This window comes from Protopterus annectens, chromosome 1.part0 (genome assembly GCF_019279795.1).
Source record: "Protopterus annectens isolate FY-2018-M chromosome 1.part0, PAN1.0, whole genome shotgun sequence".
Classification (NCBI taxonomy): Eukaryota; Metazoa; Chordata; order Ceratodontiformes; family Protopteridae; genus Protopterus; species Protopterus annectens.
This window is the reverse complement of record NC_056725.1, coordinates 1,921,352,243-1,921,376,601: the sequence shown is the minus strand read 5'-3', so window position 1 is coordinate 1,921,376,601 and position 24,359 is coordinate 1,921,352,243. Positions and strand designations below refer to the sequence as shown.

General features: G+C 40.5%; 1 protein-coding gene across 2 annotated transcripts in view; it reads right to left on the bottom strand.

Moving 5' to 3' along the window:
- PRLR (prolactin receptor) overlaps positions 1-24,359 on the bottom strand; it is a 2,068,968-nt gene that overhangs the window by 827,429 nt on the left and 1,217,180 nt on the right. For both annotated transcript variants that reach the window (XM_044070113.1, XM_044070132.1), the window contains one exon: positions 2,718-2,792. In XM_044070113.1, the coding sequence (XP_043926048.1) occupies positions 2,718-2,792 (75 nt within the window). The remainder of the gene's footprint in view (positions 1-2,717; positions 2,793-24,359) is intronic.

Below are 24,359 nucleotides of genomic sequence, written 5' to 3'. Positions count from 1 at the left end.
ACTGCAGGCAGAATGACTGTGAACCTCTTAGAATAGTTCTTCCCTTCTCGAATGACATTAATAAAACCTGTGAAGTGATTAAAAAGAATTGGAATGTTCTACATGCTGTGGAAGAACTATAGGATGTAATTCATGATACCCCCCTTTTTTCCTTCAAGAATAATTGCTCTTTGAAGAAACAATTATGTTATAAATCTAATAAATGCACTGTAATGCAATCTGATAGGATAGGGACTGTAGAAACTGTTCTGCATGTAAGCACATCTATATAGGCAGTCATTTTGAACATCCTCCTACGAAGTTTAAGATTGAGTTTAAATATTATGCTGATTGCAGAACTAGGAACGTGGTTTATTTTTGTTTCTGTAATGTTTGTTTTGCATTCTACATAGGAAAAAACAATTGAATGTTGAAGGATAGAATCCTTGAACATTACAGGGACATACAGATAAGAAACCAATGCACTTGCACAGCATGTTTTGAGAGAAGGACAAGATTATGAGTTCCAATTCTTTGTCATTGAGAATATAGGTGTAAATAACAGAGGTGGTGATCTGTGTAATAAAACTGAAGAAACAGAACAAAAATGGATCATGCGCTTACAGGCTGATAAGCCTCCTGTTCTAAATAATAAGGTTTCTTTGAAACCCTTTTTAAAATCTAGATGTCTGAAACACTAGTTTTTTAATGTGAGGATTTATATGTATATGTATATATATACTTTGGAGGTTTCCATTGCTTTTATTCTTAATTGGTTTCAAATTTTAATTGTGTTTATATAAAGGGTATGTTTTCAGTTAGTAACTGAAGTCTGATGAAGCAGCTATGCTGAACCATGAAAGCGCTTACTTTTCGTCCTTTTAACAATAAATTTATATTTTATCTATCTGCCATGAGTGACCGAGGTTTTTATTTTTGTTTGTGTCTGAGTAATGCTGGTTTACTCATGGGTGTTTTATTAATTGTATTACTCAGGCTTTGCTATCACAATGAAATCATGACAGTCATGTGTAAACACATCATTATCCACATCCAGTCAAGGGCTATTACTAAATTCTTATTATCCAAGGGTTCTCATTACCATCTCCCACATTATGAGAAATTTTCGTCTTTATTCAAGGACATCCCTCTACATTTGCAATTGATCATGCTGCCAACTCCCTCCTCAGGTTACCCCTTTTCAGCCTGGTATGTCTGGCAGTTAGTACATGGGACTAACGCTCTGAGTTGCTAATGAGCTGCTTCATGTAGTCCTGGGTACAGGGTTTGATTCCTTTCACCTCCATTTGCATGCTGTGTGACTCTGAGAACCCACTTTACTAGGCAGTGCTGTTGGGTTGCCAGTGATAAGGGGCACAGGCATCTAGTGGGTTTACCCAGACAACAAATACTTTCACAGGTGCATTGCTGATTACTGGGCTATTGGCCCAAGAGCCATTTTAAGCCTAACCAAGCTTACTCCAAATTTACTAAAATTTTGCTGACATGTGTCAATGCCCCAGGGAATTTTACAATTATGATATAGGCTTGTATACATCAAGCATCCACAGAGTATGGGATCAGAGGATGCCTTTTAGGCTTGGCACATATTACTGCACAGCAGTCTGTAGAAGACCGGGTACAGGGATAGGGCTCTGAGACAGTTCACACAGGACTTGTTGTTTACTCCCTGTATTCTTTTTATGAAGAATATCTGTGGTCTCTCAAGCTGTTTCAAGTACCTGGTCAGGTACATGCTGAAGGGAGAGCTGTACTCAATGAATTAAAAAAAAAAAATCATCTTTTCCCAGAATGCTATCAGCACCTTACTAACGCAATTCAGTTATAGGCTGCTTTTACAGCTGTTTAACTTACACTAAGCATGCCACTGAACCAGCAAGATACTGCACTTCTTTTGGAAACTAATGGTATATATCACATCCTGGGCCTTTGTTCTGGAGAAGGTGGTGAACAAACTGGTTAGGATGCTTGTGGGTCATTAAGTGCCCTCTCTATGTAGAATGCCACTGAAGCAAATAATTTAAGCTATAGTATGTCAAACAAAAGACTGTTCTTTTGTTGGAGACACAGAATGATATGGTATGTCTTATAGATACAGCATCCTGCCAAAATAAAAACCATGATGACTTCATCTGTATGACACAGACATAGATGGAAATGTCATAAAGGAATTATCATTACAATTTCATTCTGCCATATTACTGTTGCATAGCACAGACTGGAAAAACTCCCTTTAGCTGATTTACTCTTTGCACTTGTATTGATGGAATGGCAATGGGAAATGACTCCGTCATTCTGCCAGCAGAACTGTCATGTCAAACTTGATATAGAGGAGTTGGTTTTGATTTACATTATATCCAAGACCTTCACTAAGCTTAACCTTGGAAACTAAGGTAAAAAAGCTGTGGAAAATAAATGCCCAAATCAATAAGAAGAGCTTTAGTACATGTTGTTTATATCAGAGCAACAGGTATAGTTAAGAAACACATTCAGGCTGACTATACTTTTTATGCAGTATAGCAAAATATTCATACTATATAACCATTTTCTTGGCCAAGTAAAAATAGAGAAGGGACCTACTGGCTCTTTTCTACATGCCCATTGTATTATTCACAAACATATTTGCAGAATTAAATAATTGTCTTCAGTCTGTTTTATTAACATTTACTGGATCAGACAACTGATTGCATTTAATAATGACTAAATAACATACATACCCAACTGTAGTTACTGGGCATTTTACACTGATGAAACCTCTAGGTCCTTTAAATCCGATACGCTTGAAAATGTTCCTGAAATAAGAAAAAGAAGAAAGTTTAATATAAACGCAAGCCTTAGAAAACAGGGGCTCAAAATATTCTAACGAAAGTACTGAAAGCTCAAAGTAATGCAAACATGCAGCATTCTAGTTTAATACACCACTGAAAACTCAATAGACAATTGTAGCATAACAACTGCAACTCCCATCATCCCCCAATAGGGGGATCTTCCCCATACCCCAGTCTATAAATATGGTACCTCTAACATAACACAAACTCAGTGAAAAGGGAAAGTAACAACTTCTTCTACTATGACTTGCCTGACTTTAAAGATAGTACCAAAGTGGATCTACCACAAAACAATAGGCAGTACTTTGAAATGTCATTAATGCATGAAGATATATGCCACTTCATTTATTCATTAACAAAGTCTTATTTCTCATACTGTAGCATTCCCTATGATAAAGAATGTAATACCTTGGATGGAAGTCAGCCTACGGTGCTAAGCACTTCATAAAACTAATGCTCAAGGAGTTCCACTGTGTGGGGCTAATTACAAATGTTGCAGGCAGGAAGAAATGCCAGCATGCCAAGCAAAGGACCACAAAATGAAGCAGAGGTGCAGAGATAACATGAAAAACAGTTGTTGTAGCATCTGTCACTTGCAGTGAGTGCTACAACAGCCCACATGGGTGGAGTGAATGACATCAGGGTAAAGGTATGCTAGCATGCCCAAGGCAGTGTAAGTCATTGTGTGCAACACAGCAGTACATAATATCAACAAGCAGCATATTGTCGCAAGAAAGCAGCACAGGTCAGAACAGCAGCCAACAAATAGACCACTTTAGGTGAGGACGATAAACTTGCACCCTGTTCATCAGATAAATGTGGAAGAAATGATGCAGGTACAAAACCAAGAAAGGCCAGAAGAGCAGGCAGAGGCAAACATAGAAATGTAATCCTAAGGCATACATTGGGGGAGAAGGGGATTTATTAGAAAGAACTACTTTTATTGCCGAAAGTGACAGATAGAGGGGTTAGTTACTAAGGTACGGCTGTGGGTGGGATACTGGGAGATGGATAAGTAGTAGGTGCAGACAGACAAACAGAACAGAGACACAGGCAGGACTGTCATGCATGCAAAATGTGGAAAGGATAGTAGATAGACACAATGACTCCTACATATAGTGGACAATTGTTGATGGGGGTTGTGACGCCCCACCCATGGCTCAGTAATGAAGGAGCCTCATTCCTCACCACTAGCACCAGTGGGGGATGTACACTGGGAGGATGACAAGTTACACACATAGTATTTACAGATGCAGCTCCCTGCATCAAGTGCAATTTCCCCTTAAGAGCACACAGAGACCACAGTCAATCCGGGGCTGGTTTCTCCCTCTTTCTCCTGATCCCAAGTAAGACTCCCCACTGGGACAGCTATAGAGTTGAGATCTCAGCTGAGTGGCCACGCCAAGACCTCCAGCATCCTCTCTGTCCAATCAGTGCTTTGTGTCCCTGCCCAAGTAGCTGGCACACACACTCTTTGAGGTTTCATTTATACACACACACATGGGAAAGGCTGGCACAGGTTTACTAGCTATGCTCCCTTCTGCCCAGAGTATAAGATAGTTATCACTGCCATCAGCCACATACTTATCAGCTACTTTAAGGCCCTTAACAAAGGCTGTCCAATCTTACAGTGTAATGTTACTGTTAATACAAATGGTAGTTTGACCAAGAGGGGGCCTATTAGGAGTGGCCTACACAGTGTCACCAAATAAATATGCAAGTACTCTCAGAACTTAAAAATGTCTCACAAATATCAGCCACAATTAAAGGTTTAATATATTTAATAATAAATAATAAAAGAACAAGAAAATACTCAGAGTGCAATCAAGGTAACATCAGAGTTCAAAATCACAGGAAATATTTAAATCAACATTGCAGGACAGTTTCAAATAAATAAAGAAAAACATCTAAATTAACCTTTTCTATATTCCTGGTTATATCTAGAGAATTACCATATCCTAGTTAACTTACTTACAGACCAACAAGGCAGATGTGGTGAGTGAGTCTTGATGCAGTCAGGTCAAATACAAAATACAGAATACTCAGTCTCTCTCACAGAGTTCTTAAATTAATATCTCAAATATTACTGCTGGGATAGCTTGCAGGGTGACATAACTTCTTGTCATCTGACTCTATCCCAGGTAAAACCCCCATTGATGCAGCTGGTACATTTAGCATATGTGTGTGAAAATACATAGACAAGGCTTTTCTTAGATTAAAGGCAGACACTGGAAGTAATAAAACAATAAAAACACTTCCAAGACAATACAGCGAACCTCTAGTTCTAGACATTGTGTTTGTTACTGCACTGAAACTGGAAGATAACATCCTTTTATTGCATGGCTATAAAGTAATTTAATTTCAGCTATTTTTCTGAAGTTAACCTTTGGTGTTCCAGTTTCCATTGTTAAAATATATACATCTAAACAGTTACAATAGTACAGATACATTTCTGTTCTAATCCAGTAGGGTACACTGTGGTTACATCTTTCAGCTCAGTACTTTCTAAAATACTTTTTCAACACACACTTCTGTATCAGCAGCTTGATATACAAATAACATACAGTTCTAATACATTTGTAACATGAGCGTCTTACATGAAGCATGTTGACATTCATGACACCTAACCATTTACAAAATTCCAGACAGCTGGCAGTATCTCTCTTTGTCATACTGCTGTATAAATCATGTTGCTATTTGCAAATTATATATCATTATTTACAAAATTCCAGATAGCTGGGCTGGCAGTATCTCCTTTTGTGACAGGGAGGATTAAACAATGAACAAGGATTTGGAAATAGAGGAGGGAGCAGTGGGGGGTATAAGGTGGGGTCTTGGCATGGTTGGTTGCCAGACCAACCCAGAGTCAACTAAACCAAGACATCACTCACCTGCATGGCCAATATTATGGGAGGTTGTTCTTTCAGAGGCACAGTCAGCATGTTTGATAGTTACACAACTCTGAAGTCACATCAGAAGTTACTCCATGGTGCCAGTGTGGGATCCCAGCTACCAATGCTCCTTTGCAGCAGCCAACATTCACACCTCAGAATGTGATAGTACTGGACAGTACTTCCATTACCCCTACAGGATAGTAGCTGTCACTGCCCCTTCGTGACAGAGATATATGGAGAACACCTGTGACCCTTCCACATTACCTGCAGTAGGGGGACCACCCCCACCTTCTGTGAGGCAGACCTGGTGGGCATAGGTGACCCACTGCCAGGTGGAGTTGGTGATTAATCATGAGGAGAGTGTAGCCATTCCTCTCTCTCCTCATCTACAAATGGATCTGCACAAGGATGAGACTTTTGCAAAACCACATATTATAAAACAACATTTTAGTTGTACATTGGTCCACCACAGAACACATGCACATCCTACTACATGATGAGGGGTTTTCACTTTCTATGTCCCCCAAACACGTTAAATCGTTGTTCTTCAGCAGCTGAGAAATAATGCACATACCATTAGGCATACTTGTACAAAACTGCACATGACAATGGTGCAAAACAAAAGGAAACTTGTTTACAGCATATCTCTGGATCATTTTCCTGAATGTCTGTCTCCCAATAACAGAGCAGATCAGGTTGATGTTGAATCAGGTTATCATACTAGTGATGATGCTGTTCGCCAGGATTGGTGATGTCAGTGGTATCACTCAACTTTTGTGGCAGCTAGTAACAGGTATCATCCTTCTTCGATAAGGTACTGTAGTGGCCCTGAGACACAATTTAAAAGCCTTACACAGGAAGAACGAGAAAATCCTGCTCTCCATGAAACAAATGTGGGTGTCCTGCTTTTAACAGTTCCCAGAAGCAGTCATAGCCACATAATATGTTAATTCAAAGATCATAATGTTAGCCTTATGTGCACAGACACAAGTTTGTGAATCACATGTCATGTGGCATGCTGCTGCACAGCAGAGCTACATATGTGCATGACTTATTTACAAGCATAGAGGACAAATGTCTTGTATTGAAAGGTGCATGTACAACTGGCCTCAATATCTGCAAACAGTACCTTGTATTCAGAAAGCAGTTCAAAGAAATTATTATCATCTAATGTAATTTGCTAATTGCAATGCTAACTATCAACTGTTAGCATGATAAAAAACAAAGTCGGTATTTTGTGCAACTTGGTTTACAACTGAGATAGAGAGGAATTTTAGTAGAAGATTTGAGATTTGCTTTCTAAATCCTACCTGGTAAAGTAGCTCATCAACAAGTGCAAAATATATAGTGGTTGTTAGAAAGGTTCAGGCATGTCTTACTGTATGTGTAACTGGAATTCTATCACATTTGATTGTCACATTAATAATTAGTGTCTGGCTGTTTATATAGGAGTAGCAAGCACTAAACACAGGATACTACAAGGATTACAGGTCATATGATGTGTGTGTGTGTGTGTGTGTGTGTGTGTGTGTGTGTGTGTGTGTGTGTGTGTGTGTGTGTGTGTGTGTGTGTGTGTGTGTGTGTGTGTGTGTAATGGGTGGTCCAGAGCCATATGATTACAATACCATATGGGAGTGGTTGAGACTGTGCAGAGCACTAACTGCAGCTGTTAACCAGGTCCATACTGAAAAGGGAGGCCATGGTCATAATCCTATGCATGTCAACAGATTGCATATGCATTCATAACTGACATGTTTTTGTTCATAGATGTACACATACTGTCATTACCACTCAAGGGAGACAATGCCTAGGAAAGTTCACTAGCCAGGACAATGAATGCTATTGCAGATGTTCATCAGACATGGCATGCATCACCTGGCCAAAAGTGCTTCAGACAAGTAATACCAGGATCAAATTTGGTAAGAATGGGTGTAGAATGTGAATGCTGTGGGAAACCAGAACAAGTCCTTACAACAGGTGCAGCTGAGGGTTACTGATGTTACATTCTGTACAAAGAAAAAGGCATGGGACATCATGGCAGACAGGTGTACCACAGGGGGTTGAACTCCAACAGGACCAACACAGAAAAGGCTGACAAATGTCAGGGATTTTGTGGTGTCACTCACTCACCTGGGGATTAGATCCTCTTTCCTGTGAGTGGCTTAGATGTGGCAACAGGCCTGGCACAAGCCACCAATGTGTCAGTAAGGGAAGCACTGGGTTAGTAATGCCCACTATAGTGGACAATAGCACATACCACTGCATAACTTAAGAGAGGGACTAATGACAGCATTCCTGCATACATAGCTTTCCAGGCACCTCTGTTTTACAAGTGCAATATCCTACTAAACAAATATATCTTCCAATATGTTTTATAATACCATTTCTATGTGTACCACTATACATGCTACATGGAGATATGGATGCATATGTGTGCAGAATGACAATGATTTACGCAGCTTTCATTCTGGGAAGGTTTGGTGTGACAGGATAACATGAGGCTGAAGTCAGCAGAGCACCCATGGCTGATGATGATAACATACAAGTGGCATGTTCTGATGACATAATGCACTGTCTAGGAGAAGGTGTCATCCATATCCGCCATTAAAGTGGAACCAGATTTTTACCATCTGAGAACACAGCTTTAGTAGAGAATGACAGACATCTTGCAACTGAGAGTCTTATATGGGACACACCTGTGATTTCAGCCCACACAGTGTCTGATATGTATGCTACCTCCAAGGTAGATGTGCCCACCATAGTGAAGAGATGTTTGGTGAGAGGGTGGAGTGCTACCAGGTCCAAGCACTGTTCCTCATATATGTATGACATTAAGCATCAAGCACTGAATGTGCAGGTCAGTAATCCAGGTACAGACAGCTGCTAATTACAACATTGTGGAGCTGGTGAGTGTGCTCCAGGTCTTATGTGATACATGCACCCACTCTACAGTGGCCTGGAGCATTGGCATAGAAAGGAAACAATGCTAATGAGATTGCTCTTGGCATATGTCACTTTCACAGGTTGGTTCATGAAGCACATTGAAGCTACCATCCAGTTTGTTTCCACAGGCCATGTAGTCTGCAGCTATGAGATAATCCAGATGCAAGATCATTAGGCTCAGATCATTCATCATCACACTACACAGACCACTGGTAAGGCAGCATTAGTATTATTTGCAGGCACCTATGGTTGTGTCACTGTCCAGGTAATGAGTGTCATTAGTTATAAGGTAGAACACATGTGATGCATCACCATGGTGCATGGCTTCATAGTTCTCCCCTTACATTGCCATGAAATGATTCAACCTCAACACAACAAGCCAGTACAATGAATGCCATCACTAATGGTATATCTCAGGAGTCAGTGCTTTGGCCACTCCTCTTTGTCAGTTACTTCTTGGAGGTCAAAGCTAGCGTACAGGGTTTGTGGCTGACCAACTTTGCAGATGGCTACAAACCTGGTGCCATTATCTCCCCAGAGGAAATCATGATCCTCTAACAGGGCCTGTCCTAAACAAACAGCTGGGGACAAAATCATGGACTAAAACTAAGAGCTAAGAAATGTGTAATTGTATCCTTCACTAAGCATAACTCTGATTGTAACTATCACATTGACAACGCACCCATGAAAATGAATTCCACAGTCAGTGATCTAGGAACCTATGTCAAAAATGAACTGTCCCTTTATCACCACATATCCCTATTGCAAGGAAGTCCTTGTTTCATTGCACAGCTTGTATCTAAAGGTATGAAGTCCAGGTTCAGGGATGTAATCATTCAACTGTACTGTACTCAGCACTCATTAGGCTGATCCTTGAGCCAAACACTTGTCATGACTGGATTGACTATAATGTTTCCTCAGTTAGAAAATTAAGGGCTTAATCATAAAATCCATGCAGATCATCTCAAAGTGTTGTCCCTGTTTTCCACATTGTAAAGGCTACTGAGAACAGACCAATACTTCCATACAGAACCTCAACAGACCCTATCCTGTCAGAACATTTTCACATTTGCAAGTCCAGTGGTGGCATAAACATCTGCTCAAGAGATCTCAATATCTTCTGCAAAATAAATATACAACATTGGTCAGCTGGATATGTATCACACAGAATTCTACTTCTACAGCTCCTTCCTCCATTCTCACAAAGCAAAGTTCTGCTCTTATACTATACAAGTGTAATCTGAATGAATATACGGGTAACTGGAAATTCACCTCTGGTTTACGACCTGTGCCCCTCATAGATAGGGTGACATGCAGATGTCCAAAAATGTCCAAAGCCAAAGGGCAAAAACCAATAAAAATGATGAAAAACATTGCAACACTCCACTGGAAATAAAAACTGCTTTAATCACACAAATAGAGGCAAATAGCACAACAACTAAGCACTTTCACCTCAGGTTCCCTAGGCATCATCAGAGTTGTAAAATTCAAATAATGAATAACAGCTTAAGTACCCTCACAAATTGTCCATTTGCAGTAATTAACCAATGAAAACACATAGTTGATCCACAAGCCATTAAGACATTATTGAAACTTTTTTTTAAAAAATATATATCTACAAACCCTTTCAGAATATATAAAAATCTATTTTCATTCATAAGTTTATAGGTAGGTACTAGGCTATCGGCCCAAGGGCCTACATAAGCCTAGCCAGCAAGGTTCCATAGCTTATGCCACCCAAGAAAGTTATTTTCCTGTGCCACTGTCCAGCAGAGACACAGAAGTGATCCCTGGGGTGCATTTCCTATTTCCCATCCACTCATCAAGACTTTTCTTGAAGAGTGCTAATGAAGACCTTTGCTTGACATAGATGGGTAGCTTGTTCCAGAGTATAGGAAGTCTCTGGGACAGGAATCTATCCCTCCAGCGTGTCCTATTTATTGTGGTGACAAGGTTTAGGTCCCTAGACTGTGTGGCTTGGAGGGATTGGGATTTCTTTAGGTGTAGCATGTCCAACAGCACTGGGTTTGACATAGCTTTATATGTTAGGCCGAGATCACCTCGGAGTAGGCCATATGCTATGGAGTAAAGCTGGAGTTTTTTGAGGCAGTCAGTGTAGGGCATTTGTTTGAGGCCAGTAATCCTCTTTGTGAGGTACGTCTGTGGCCTTTCCAGCTGTTCCAGATGTCTTGTGAGGTACATTCCAAAAAGGGCGTTGTACTCTATAATGGGTCTAATGAGTGACGAGTAGAGGGGAACAATTACCTCTTTTTTCCTGGATGAGAACCCTTTTATGATAATGTGTGCCACGTAGAAGGACTTCCCAATGTCTCTTATCATGCATTTGCTGTTAAGTAGATTGCTGCCTATCTGGTAGTTCATGGGTACAGAGTTTTTACCGAAGGGGATGACACTGCACTTTTTGGCATTGAGCTTGAGGCCATGGCTCTGACACCAGGCATCTGTCTCAGTGAGGCCCTTCTGTAGGATGTCCACATCATTTGGGGACTTGACTATGGCTCCTAGTTTGCAGTCATCTGCGAACTTCGTTAGCCAGAGGCCTTCTGTGTTATCCTGTACTTCAGATACCAAACAGGAAAGGTCCCAGGATGGAACCCTGTGGTACTCCACTTGCCACTGCTTTGAGGTCAGATTTGGAGTCTGCAACTTTTACAGTGTGGGTTCTGTCAGTGAGCCAGTTGGCAACCCATCTTGTGACATAGGGATGTGTACCTAGTTTAGTGAGCTTAGCTATAATTCCAGAATGGGAGATGGTGTCGAAAGCCTTGGCGAGGTCAAGATAGGCTGTGTGAACCACCTTACCCTCATCCATGGCTTTGGTGACTGCCTCAAATAAGTCGATCAGGTTCAGGAGGCATGATCTGCCTTTCACAAACCCGAACTGGGTGGGATCCAGAGTGTGGAGGTTACCAGTGTCTTTGTTTATGAGTTCCATGATGATACGTTCTATGGCCTTGCAGACCAGGCTCATCAGGCTAATAGGTCGATAGTTCCCGGGATCAGTGGTGGCTCCCCCTTTGTGGAGTGGGATAACTGTTGCTGTGTGCCACTCAGTGGGCACAAAGCCTGATGTGAGGCTATTATTGAACATGGTGCTTAAGTGGGGAGCCAGTTCGTTCTGAAGTTCATGTAAAACGCAGCCTGGGATGTTGTCCGGTCCCATGGATGCTGTGTTTTTGGCTTTAGAGAGTGCAGCTTTTACCTGCATAGTTGTGATTACAGGGACTCTGCATTCTTCCTGTATAGATATGGGCTCTTTAGGGGGTGAGAGGGGGTAAAGTTAGCATTGATCCTATCTGCCAGAATGTTGGAAATATCAGTTGGTTCTGCAATTTTCATGCCTTTGTGCTGTAACTCAGAGGAGATCTAAGTTTTGCCATCTAGATTCTTGACATAGCTATAGAATGCTTTGTGGTTGTCCTTGGATTTAGTGGTGATTTTATTTTCATAGCTTGCATTGGAGGATCTTATAAGGGATCTCAGCTTCTTACTGAGGCTGACCAGGGAGCTCCTCCACTCATGGGATTTTACTCTCTTTTGCAACAGTTTCTTCCTTCTGTTGTATAGTTTGTTTATGGCAGGCGACCACCAGATTGGCTTCCTTTTTTTGGCGGATAGTGTCTTGGTTCTGTTTGGGATAGCACAATCCATGCACTTGTGTAAGTGCTTATAGAGTGCATTTGTGTAGGATTCAGCAGTTGTAATTGTATTGTCCATCTGCATGGGTATCATGAAGTTCACCACGTCTGTCTTAAGAAGCATGAAGTTGGCTTTGGAGAAATATTTTATTGTGGTTTCCTTAATGGAGGGTGGGGACGGGATGTGGATATCAAGGGTGATTAGCTTATGGTCGGATCGGATCAACAAGGAGTTGACTTCAGGTGTGGAACACCGGTCACTCATGTTGGTAATGACTAGGTCTAGGATATTGTTGCCCCTGGTGGGGGTGTGGGTAAGTTGATCTAGGGCATTGAAGTTTATGAATTCCAGAAAGCGTTGAGCTAAGGAGTTGGTACGCAAGTAGTTTTCCCAGTTAATGGTGGGGTAGTTGAAGTTGCCCATTATTAGGGTGTTTGGTTGAACCCTAATATTTTCCAATACATCAAGAAAAGAGGAGTGGGAATCTTGGGGCATGGTGGGGGATCTGTAGCAAGCTACAATTTGGATTGCAATTCAATTCAGTTTTTAAAAAACACAAACATCACTAAATAATGATGTTAGGTGGAACAGGAAGTGTTTAAACTTTAAAATATGTTGTAATCTTAACTTAATTAGTATTTAACATAAACAATCAAACCACAGCAGCCCTTTGCTTTAATATAGGGGCTTTAATATAGGGGCTAAAGAAATGTTGTCATTAAGCCCCGGTAATACTGTGGCATTCAATCTCATCTTCCACTTACTTTCTTTTACTGCCACCTCCATTTTAAGGTAAAAAATGTCCATGATCTGCCCATCTCTCAGTTATTTGCACACCGAGTACAAGGGGACTCCCTTGGGAGTGTAAGGCTAGACCTCTTAAGATCCTCACAGGATTAATAGCCTATAAGTACCTATGATTACACCTCTCAGCTGTACAGATTTTCACAGAATTTCCAGATTTTTGCCTCATATTTTTGGTCCATTTTTCATAAAATTGTGGTTTTCTGGCAAATTATTAGCAAGTCATTAAATAATGAAGTCAGAAAATAATGACAGACATTTCAGCTTCAGACTTCATATTCTTCAGAAAAATTCATGATAACACAAAACCTGTTATTCTATCAACTTTCTGAGTTTCTAAGTGCAATATTTAAAAATTGTCCCCCCATTATTTATGCTTTGTTCAGATTTATTGTTCTAAGAGGTTGAGAGGTATATCTATGAACCTAAAATATAATGGTAGTTGTGTTACAACTTAAACTTTTGCCATCTAAAAGATAGGCCTCTGTTTTAAAAGTCAAACAATATAATATAAGGTAGTGAAAAAAATAAACCACTGACTGACTAAATAGGGATGCATTTTAGGAAATTGGGGAAACTGGAAATGATCCAGATGCATTTGTTTTAACTGATTTGTTTGATGGCCGTTGGAATAATTTTCTTAGTGTGTTAAAGAACAACCACTCCTCCTGTAACTTACCTGCACCATAAAGAACAGTATCATTTTCCTCTGACCTGGAGTTCTACTCCAGCAAGATTGATTCTCTTCATCATATGACCCTGACCAGTAAGTGAGTTTGTTAACTTTCCAGACCTTTTAACTGAACAGTTAATAAAACTGTTAGCTGCTGCCATGGTAGTTAAGTGAGCACAAAAAAAAAATGTAAGAAATGTTCTGACATTTTCAGCCTTATATACATAAAACAATTTCATAAGATTGCAATTATTTATTTGGCCTTCGTCTTAGACAAAACTTTGACTGAGACAGACAGACAGAATCAATGTACAGTCACCAAACTGACTGCATATCCTAGTAAAACACAGAGGAGTTTTATCGTTATTTATTTACATGTCTAGGCTATCTGCAACTTCAGAGGTATTACTCCCTCAAAATATGATATGCCACAGACCATCAGAAAGAAATCGCAAAATACCAATGTACCGGTATCTGTCAAGTCATTTTAAAAGTGGCAATTCGCTTGTTAACAAATATAAGTGTCTCTACTCTGCCATTACTTAGCTCTATATCAGCTAAAGCGTCTTGGAATCTAGACATGTAGTACAATGGTTTACATTTTGTTCAGTAATTTTATCAGGTTGGATCTAATCAGCACAATTGTCCTTTCCCCAAGTGATTTTTGAGCTTTGATCTTTTTAAGAGGATTTCTTAGAACTATGTGGCATGCAAGTACCTTGTAGCCTTAATTTTCTGTAATATTCCATTAGTCACTGAAGCATACCAATGAACTGAAATGTCATTCATAAACGTGCAGAAAAAGGAAAAAAAACAGATTATGAGGAAAAAGATAGTAAACAAATATACAAATGTGTGTATATATATATATATATATATATATATATATATATATATTTATTTATTTATTTAAAAGTAATGATGCAAAATGACTCATTTCATGCTCTTAGAAGGGTAGCCCAAAGATCAGGGGCATTTTTTTAATTCCTTCTGGGGACTTTGCCCAGTGGCTGTCCTAAATAGTGTCCTATAGCTCATTTCCCCTAAGAGAAGAGCCAGGCATACTAAGTCCCTTCATCTCACTTGTTTCCATTTGCCATCATGACTGGTTCATTTATTTCCCTGGCTGTTGGGAGGCAGACATTACAGACTGAACCAGTGAACTGGTCCCATGATGGTCACCCACTCCATCACTCCTAACCCCTTCCCCTAGAAGTTCGACCAACATGCAGTGGCTACCTGGGCAGAGAGTGACGTGTGATTTCTCACCCACATTATCTCTCCTTAATGGTGCATGTACCATTTTTTAGCATGCCCTGGTCTTTCCATGAGCAGTGACCTCCTTTCTGGTAGGTGTCACCAATGTGGCAGGTTATGCTGCCTCCCTCACCTCATGATGAGCAAATGGGCATCAGCTGCATGCGCCCATTCATACTTTCCACGCCTGCCAGCACTCAGACAACTAACTACAAAAGCTCAGAGGGAATTTTTGAGATGTATAATGAAGAGGTTCTCCTTTACAAATTTTATGATGTATTTGTAGTACTGACTGGTTTTCTACTTTCAGTAACCTTATCTTTGTGGTGGGTGATCAGAAGATTATGGGTTCTATTCTATCCGCAGGTGATTAGCTTCATATTCTATTACTGACCTGCCATGCAGCATGAGGGAGGGGAGGTCCTGCAATCCTGAGTGTCCCGTACTTTATTTATTCATGTATGTATGTGTATATGTATGTATTACCACTGGATTACTTGGAAAGTCTGACTGGGTCATATAAAGGTCCCTTTTCAGTGGAGGCCTGGGGAGAAAAGCCCCATAATTCACATAGTATTACAAACAAGATAAGCTTGTACAATTCAGACAGAATAACAAACAAGAAAAACATATGTAAAGAAAGCGGCATACAATCAGCAAATGTGACTGTTTTGTATCTATAGACTGAGATTAGAGACTGTCCTCATATTATAACAGATTAAAATGGAAGGGGTTTTGGTCTGATCACCATTAAGCAGCAGGTGGAAAGAACAAGATATGTAATATTCAACAGTGTCAGAGCAAGGCAACTGAGTTTTTTACATATCATAACTGGTCAGTTACTTTATAATTTACAATGCTGTTCTTAGGTGAAATTGAATTTGTGTAACAAAATATGTGCTTGGTGTTGCAAGAAGATGAAGGCTATGAAAAGTATATACAGAAGACTGGATTTTAAGGATGGAATATGGTACATTAAGAGAGTACAGAACAAAGAGGTTATGCTTATTGCATACTGTTGCTGAATTCTATATGTTATGACATTTACTCTGGGGTAGAATCACAGAGACACACTCTAGATTTTATGAAGTGAGTTCTCAGGTTTACCTTAAAATGTTTTGTATTTGTATTTTGTCTTAGGTCCAGTGGCACTGTATTTCAACATTTAGATACTTATGTTGTATACAGGGAATCTCTGTCTTTGTTGTTTATTTTATGAGTTTGGGCAACATGCTTTCCATAGTTCTGAGACATCTGGATGGAGAGCACCAAATCATTAATGAAATGAAAGCCTGACATTTGCTTGGGTAGTGAATCATGCTATGGGACATTAAGAGTCAATTAAAGTTCAGGTAGCTGGAGAGTTCTATCCAGATGAGCTCAGAGAGAACTGAACAATGATGTGTTTTGTCGAGATGTTAAAATTTTGTCACAGCATTGTTCCAGTTTGTATATGAGAGAGGAGTTGACATTTGTGAGAACTGATGAGACATAACAGATGATTAGTTGATGGTAGGCCAAAGCAGTTGCTTTTTCTAGAGTGTAGAGGATGCCTAGTTTTTCATAAGTCTTTTTGAACTTATTTTGAATGTATATGCTAAATTTTAGATTGTCATCAATGGTTAATCCTAACAGTTTAATGAGGAAAGTTGTATGCGTGTGCATTATGACACCTATGTGCTGGTATTTAGTTCAGTTTCTAATAAAGGGGGTAGTGAAAGAACCAGTAATCGGATGACCAGATGTGTGTGATGAAAAGGCAAAAAGATGCATGGCACTCCTTCCGTGCCACAGGAACTAAAACAGGAACTGTTGAATGAATCTCCAAACACTGAAATATGAAAAGTGCAGACTTTATTAGATTTAAGCTTCTCACAAGCTTTTCGTCGGTTGAAAATACACCAACTTCTTCACAAAACTGTAACAGATGATAAAAACGGAAACGTCACTCAGTCACCACCCCTTAAATACCCTCACATCTATATGTAAGAAAATATATTTTTATATGCAAGATATCTTTCAATGCATTTAGAAATATTTAAAATGTTTAAAAACATTACATTACATTGTAATAATTGAAATAATCTAAAAATGGTCAAAAAATGTGGAACAAATTAATGTTCCTTAGTTAATATATAACGAACATAATATAAGATTTGAAGGAATATATACTAAGACGTTTTTTTATATATATAAAGTGGTAAAATGAATAGGAGTGGAAATAAAAATGAAAAATAAAAATATATATAAATAAACCATCTATCACCCTAGGTGTCTATTAATCTACACTGCTACTGACTGCAGAAACTGCTACCAAAGACTGTTATAAAAACAAGTGGCGTATAAATATCCTATTTGTCTATATATGGAACTGTCCTCTTAACATATTATACATATAAAAATATAAAGGTATAAAAATATATCATATTGGGAATAAATTAACACCCCTAAAACTATCCAGTTAGTCTTTTGAGTTTCAATATACATGTTATGGATAGTCTATCATTTATGCCCAGATAATGGCAGGCATCTAGTCTTAATTGCCAAATCAATTCTCTCCCTTCAAGGATTAATGAATCGGCTCCTCCTCTGCCATCAGATCTAATTTGATCTATAGCTGCAAAGGAAAATGAGTGCAATGGATTTTCCTTTACATGCTTTGCTAGAGCGTTCTCCACCTTCCCCTTCCTGATAGCGTATAAATGCTCGTAAATACGCTCTTGCAGTTTTCTGTCAGTTTTTCTGACATAGAAGACTGGGCAGTGGGAACTCTTGGCTAGATAGACTACTCCTGTACTAGAACAGTTAAACCTTCCATGTATTCTATATCTAGACTTCCTTATGATAAAGGATGACCCCACAGAAATGTGCTTATAATAACGGCACATATTGCATTTTGACATGCCTGCTCTTGACGCCAGTATCTTAACTTTAGATTCCAGAATACTTTTGAGGTTTTTGACCCCGTCTAAAAACTATTTTGGGGTGTTCCATTTCACTCTCCCTAAGTATTCCCTCCTGTATGATGACTCCAGTTTTTCTGTATAATAGAGATGATACCTTTCACATCCACACTGTAAGTTAGAATGAAACTACAAGGATAAGGAGACTTAGCTACTAGATTAGATATACAGTTATCCTCATAACACAGTGTGTTTGTTTTACTCTGGTTCGCAGATGTATGTGATGTCATTTCTAATCCAGAACTGAAATGATGTTTTAATACTAGATGAGACAAAAGTCTCGTGGCAGTCTGTTTGTGAAACCTGACAAGAAGGAAGACTATTCACCTACTTCATCTTGGCTTCATCTAGTAAGTGAACTAGGGGGCAGTAATTCTTTAGATCAGTCAGGAAAATATAGTGAGGTTAGTTACGTATTGTTTTTCTGTGTCTGTGTGAATCTTTCCATCAGTGTTATTTTTAATATTTCCCGTGAATAAAACACTTGCGTTTATAATAAATAGATATTTAGTATTTTCATGTTCTTTTATTATTTATTATTAAATATATCTAAACTTTTCATTGTGGCTGGTCTTTTAGAGAATATTTTAAACTTTGAGAGTACTTATATTTATTTAGTGGCTCTATGGCTACTTCTGAAAGACTTGCTGCACTGGCCAAACACTACCATTTGTATTAGTATTAATTTTACTCAGTATAATTGGGTACCATTGTAAAAGCCTTAGAGTAGCTGGCTTTGGAGTGTTCTGATGGCAGTACCTACCTTACAGTCTGGGCAGAGGGGCATAGCTGGTAAATCTGTGCCAGACTTTCCCAGGTGTGTGTGTGTGTGTGTGTGTGTGTGTGTGTGTGTGTGTGTGTGTGTGTGTGTGTGTGTGTGTGTGTGTGTGTGTGTGTGTGTGTGTGTGTGTGTGTGTGTGTGTGTGTGTGTGTGTGTGTGTGTGTGTGTGTGTGTGTGTGTGTGTGTGTGTGTGTGTGTGTGTGTGAAAAATCAAATCTCAAAGAGTGTGTTTGTCAGCTACTTGGAGCAGGGACACAGAGCACTGGTTTCACAGAGCGGGTGGTGGAGGATTTGGCTTGGAACACAACCCCAGGATGGGACTTTGTGGTAGGAAGACACAAGTTATACTAGGCATATTCAGTACAGTTTGGGGTAAAAAGGCACACTCACTAAACTTTGATGTAAAAAGACATAAGTATTAGTAGCAAACTCAGAACACTTCCAAGTAAGAAGACATAAGTATTAGTAGGCACACTCACCAAACTTTGGGATAAGAAGACATACCTTAGGATTCAGCAAGCTCTGCACTGTGTGCAAGAATAGTGCAAGAGCTGATGCATGCTATTTGGCCGATAAGTGATCTAGAAACGAGCTCTCGGGACGGGTATGAGCGCTCCTACACTATTCCTGCATGTAGCTCCTGTATGCTAATTACCTCATTTACAGGTACAACCATGAAAATGAGGTGAATTGGCAATCCAGGAAGCAGGCAAGCATCTGTGCAGGAATATTAGAACCTGCAGAAATGTATCAGGCTACTAACCAAATACATTTCTGCAAATTACAAAACAGAGGCATGACAGCTCCAAAGAAAGCATTTATTCAATATAGTAGGCATGCCAATGGCCAAATATATGGCCATTGGCATGGGAAATAATTGCAAAATTATAAAAAAATAACTTTAAATTTTTTTTGGCTGATTTTGGCCATTCAAGCATAGAGTAGCAGTGTGCAAATGGGATCGGCCCCAAAATACGAAAAAGTGTTGGAAATAAGCTTTTAAACCAAAATAAGCATTCTTTTGGGAGGGTGGCCTAATGTTTAAGGTGTTTGCCTTACAAACACAAGGTAAAGGGTTTGAGTCTCACAAGGGATAACTGGCTAGGCTTAAAATGGCTCACAAAGGTAGTTAGCTTAGTATGAACCTATGAACCTATAATAGTCAATGGCATGCATAAGACAACAATACCATGAAATAGTGGTTGCTAAGGGGGAAAGCTGAGTGACAGTTTTGTAACCATGCATTAGCAGTCAGTTTTATGCAAATGAGGGGAATGATATTGAATCACAGATTTTCCCTCAGTGTGAGATTGCACCCAACCATGTAGGTGCAGCAACACCATTGTATAAGCATAAGAGGTAGATGACCTCATACAGAGGAGTGTCATGCATGCTGTAAGCTTACTGGAGCTCTGTGGCCTGTGTTTCCCCTTAGCTAAGCACAGCTAAGGAAGGGGGTGTGTCTGAAGTTGCCTAGCAGTGTTTACATTGCCTAAACAGGTATGCATGCCACACACCAGGTTTTAAACAAAACAAAACAAAACAAAAAAAACAGAAAATAGTAGCTCTGTTCACATCTGAGCACTGGGTATGCTCCCTATGCCTTGGGGCTTAAACAAGAAGGCAACAGGAAGAGAAAACAGCAGTAGGAAGGCAATCAAGGAGAACTAGCATAGCTGGCAGGTGAAATGTATCAGAATCAGCCAATTACACAGGCAGCAGCCCAGCCCAGCACACTACTATAAACTATGTAAACACCTTTCACTCTGTTTTTTCTCACACATTCTACACCACCAATGTACACAGACGGGGAAATTTTACCTGACAAAACTAACAAAATGATAGAGGCTGCTGTCACTCTCATACATCAATATGTGGAAGAGGCTGAGGGTGGTCAGGATGAGAATGCTGACAACCAACCCACAATGAGGAGAAGGAGAAGAGTGTGCAGACCCAGGGTAACCTACCAGAGCCTACATGAGCTGGAGACAGTGGAGCGCTATTGGGTGGACAGGGACATCCTACAGCAAATTGTTGAGCTGTGCTGGCCATGCCTCACACAAAGGACCAACAAAGGGGAACCCATCCCAGTGGATAACAAGGTATGTGTTGGCTTAAGAATACTAGCCACAGGTACCTCCCAAAGGCCAATTGGGGATATCATGGGGATCTCACAGGCATCAGCATCCAGGGTACTCCACCAGTTCCTGGATGCCATGTCAGCACATGCTGGTGAACACATATATTTCTTCAACACCCATGAGGCATTTACCAGCAATATGCATCTCTTCCACCAAATAACAGAATTCCCTGAGGTAGTGGGTTCTATAGACTATATGCACATACACATCAAAGCACCACCCAGCAAGAGGAGTAGGGTCTACATATACCACAAGTTCTACCCTTTCATCAACTTCCAGGTCATGTGTGATGCCCAGGGCATTATAATGAATGTGTGTGCTGGCAGTTCTGGAAGCTATCACGACTCCCACATCTGGCATAATGACATAGCTGTACCAGAGATTTGCCAATGGGGACATCCCATATGGCCACCTAGTGGGAGATGCTGGTTAAGCACTAGAACCGAGGCTGATGACACCCATCAGAAATGCACACACACCAGAACAAGAACTCCATAATGAGGCACACGCACAGACAAGAATCATAATAGACCATGTGTTTGGGATGGTCAAGTCATGTTTCTGGTGCCTGGACATATCCGGTGGAGCCTTGCAGTACTCTCCAGCTACATGTACACAAATTTTCGTTGTATGTGCCATGCTACACAATATGATCCTGCAGAAACAGCTGCAGCAGGAACAGCATGGGGCAGGGCCACACAGCCCTCCATCATTTCCAAAGCCAGCACAGGCACAGAGTGACTCAGAGGAGGAACAACCTTAGCCTGCCCATGTAGGCAGAAGGAGGCATGCCCAGTATACCCAGGCTTTGGCAAAGAGGCAATGCATAGCACATACACTGACACGGTAGGAACCCAAGGAATGACACCTCTCTCTGACTTGCACATACAGTAAAAGGGATGCCAAACATGACACTACCTGTGCTTTACCATGTGTAGAGAGTGTACTATGTGCATACAGCATAGTCAACCCTCCAGCACCATCCTCAGTACTAGCACAGCCACAAGGTAAGTCACTCTTCCTATCAATTACTGAATGGAGTAATATGTTCTGCTAGTTGTATCTATGGTATGGATGTGAGCATGCAAGGGAATTGGGTGGCTGAATGGGATGGCCACAGATAGTGGAGACCAATATGGGCATCATGAAATCCATAGCAAATACTGGTGTCAACAAAGTAGGCAGTACTAGACAAGGTGACAAATCCCACTGCAGTACATGTGGTGGCCCATATGTGTGTCCTAGAACACACACATGCATGTCAGTGAGGCTCACATACCCAACAACAGCCTCAACGAGCAGGACAGGTGTAGATGACCATAAAGAAAGGCTGTGCTAAGGCCTCCAATTGATGGCAATGGAGGACAGCCCCCCTCCAGACCTACATAGACAGACTACAACAGGTCAGGCAGGTGTATATTAGTTATGAAGGGTAAGAAGTCTGAAACTAAAATGTAGGTCAATAAAACCTAAGATCTGTACTCTACTAATATGCCTCTAGTCTGCATGATAGGTCAGAATACAAAACATAATGGAAGCCAACAGAGTACCTGAAATACTAGTACAGTCATAGGAAATGTTTACAGTTGTCAGGTGTGCCCCTCACAATCCTATGTAGAAATTCAGTAACATGTACATGTGGGTTTAATAACAGTGGAGCACAGATTACCTGAGCAGGCCCAATTTACAGGATAGATTGTTGCATGTGTACAATATGCAGGGCTCTGTGTGTTAGGTTGTATATTGCATGGAACTGGTCAGCATATAGGTATGGAGGGTTGTATCCTGGTGGCCTAAGGCCAGTACTGTCAATGACAGGGCCAGGTTCTGACAACTGCAGTGCCAACCACAATGCATCCCAGCAAAACGCAATTTAGCAGTCATCCATACTCATTGTTCAGATGTCAATATCTGTCACCATTTGAAAGATGGACATGTCATGAATGTGGGCCCAGACATACACACAGTAAATAGGTGGAAGTCCGCTAGACAGAGTACATAAAATGTAATTGTCAACCACACACACCTTTGAAATTGTACATACAGGTTAGCAGCCCATTAGTTCCCTGTGTAGTATGGAATACTGATGTTGTCTGGCCAATCAGAGGCAGGCCACAAAAGGCACAATTATGAAGTAATGAAAGAATGCTTATGTACCCGCACAATGCAGCATAAGGGGAACATCCCAGGTATTTATGTGAGTCAGCTGCAAGAAGCTTTAATATCACACATGCACTCAGCTCACCCCACGATCAGCCACAGGTTTATCACAGGTCATATCCCTGCTTTTGGGAATGAGTACAGTATGTACCTCCACTTCTTTATGGGAATACCCACAGAATGCAGCATGCTAAAGAGGTGTGCCATGCAGGTGTGCCCCTAGCTGTAAGCAGCACCCTGCCAGCATCCAGAACAATGGATTAATATGGACAGAAACTATTGCCATTAACACCTCGCACACTTACCCTGTCACCCCAAGGGAATCCAGTGGATTGCAGTCTGGGACTGTAGGAGTGACAGAATGCATTGGCCTGCTATAGATGGCCTGCATCACTACCAAATGCCCTACATTCCTCTGCCAAAGGCCTGTGCCTCACCCATACTGCCAATGTATGTTATCTCATGGGGTCCCAACTAACAACATAACACAGTCCACAGAACACAAATGCAAGGCCATGTCGACAAATCCTAGTAGCATGCTCACCATGTCCTACTGCATGAACTGTGGACCAACCTATAAATACCACTGGGATGAAGGGACATCTATAGGGATGCTTCTCAGATATCACTCGCATAATGTTAGGAAGAGGATAGAATAACAGAGTGGGGGGTGTAGTAGCATGGATGCCATGGAGTGTGTGAAGTCTGTAACTCTGATGTGTGCCCATACTACCCCTGCCTGCAAACCCAGTAATGGTTGGCTAGAAACCTGCTCATAAACCACAATGTGAAGGGGAACTGACCAGATATATGATCCCTGCCTCGGGTAACCTGGGTGAATCTGTACAGCTGAGAGGTATGGCCACAGCAGGATATGGCCATTCTGTTATGTCGATAGATGTACAAGCAGGGATCCTCAGCCACCACAGTACCAAGGTGCTGGACCATTTACACAGACCCATCAGCAAGTTTCTGCAAGAATATGTAGGCTGCAGACCACAATACTGGACACATCTTCATTCATCTTGTATTTCCCAGGAAATAACTGTGAGCAAATAAATATATCTGTCAGTAGTTGATGACATAATACATCACATTGTAAAACAGTACATGTGTCTGAATATCTCTGTCAACAGCAACCATGTAACACAAGCAGAACAGACACAATAGTGACAGTATCCTATTATCTTTCACCCATTGTCACTCCATATTGTCAGCCAATCTACAGATATCCTGCAGAAACAGGTTGCTAGCT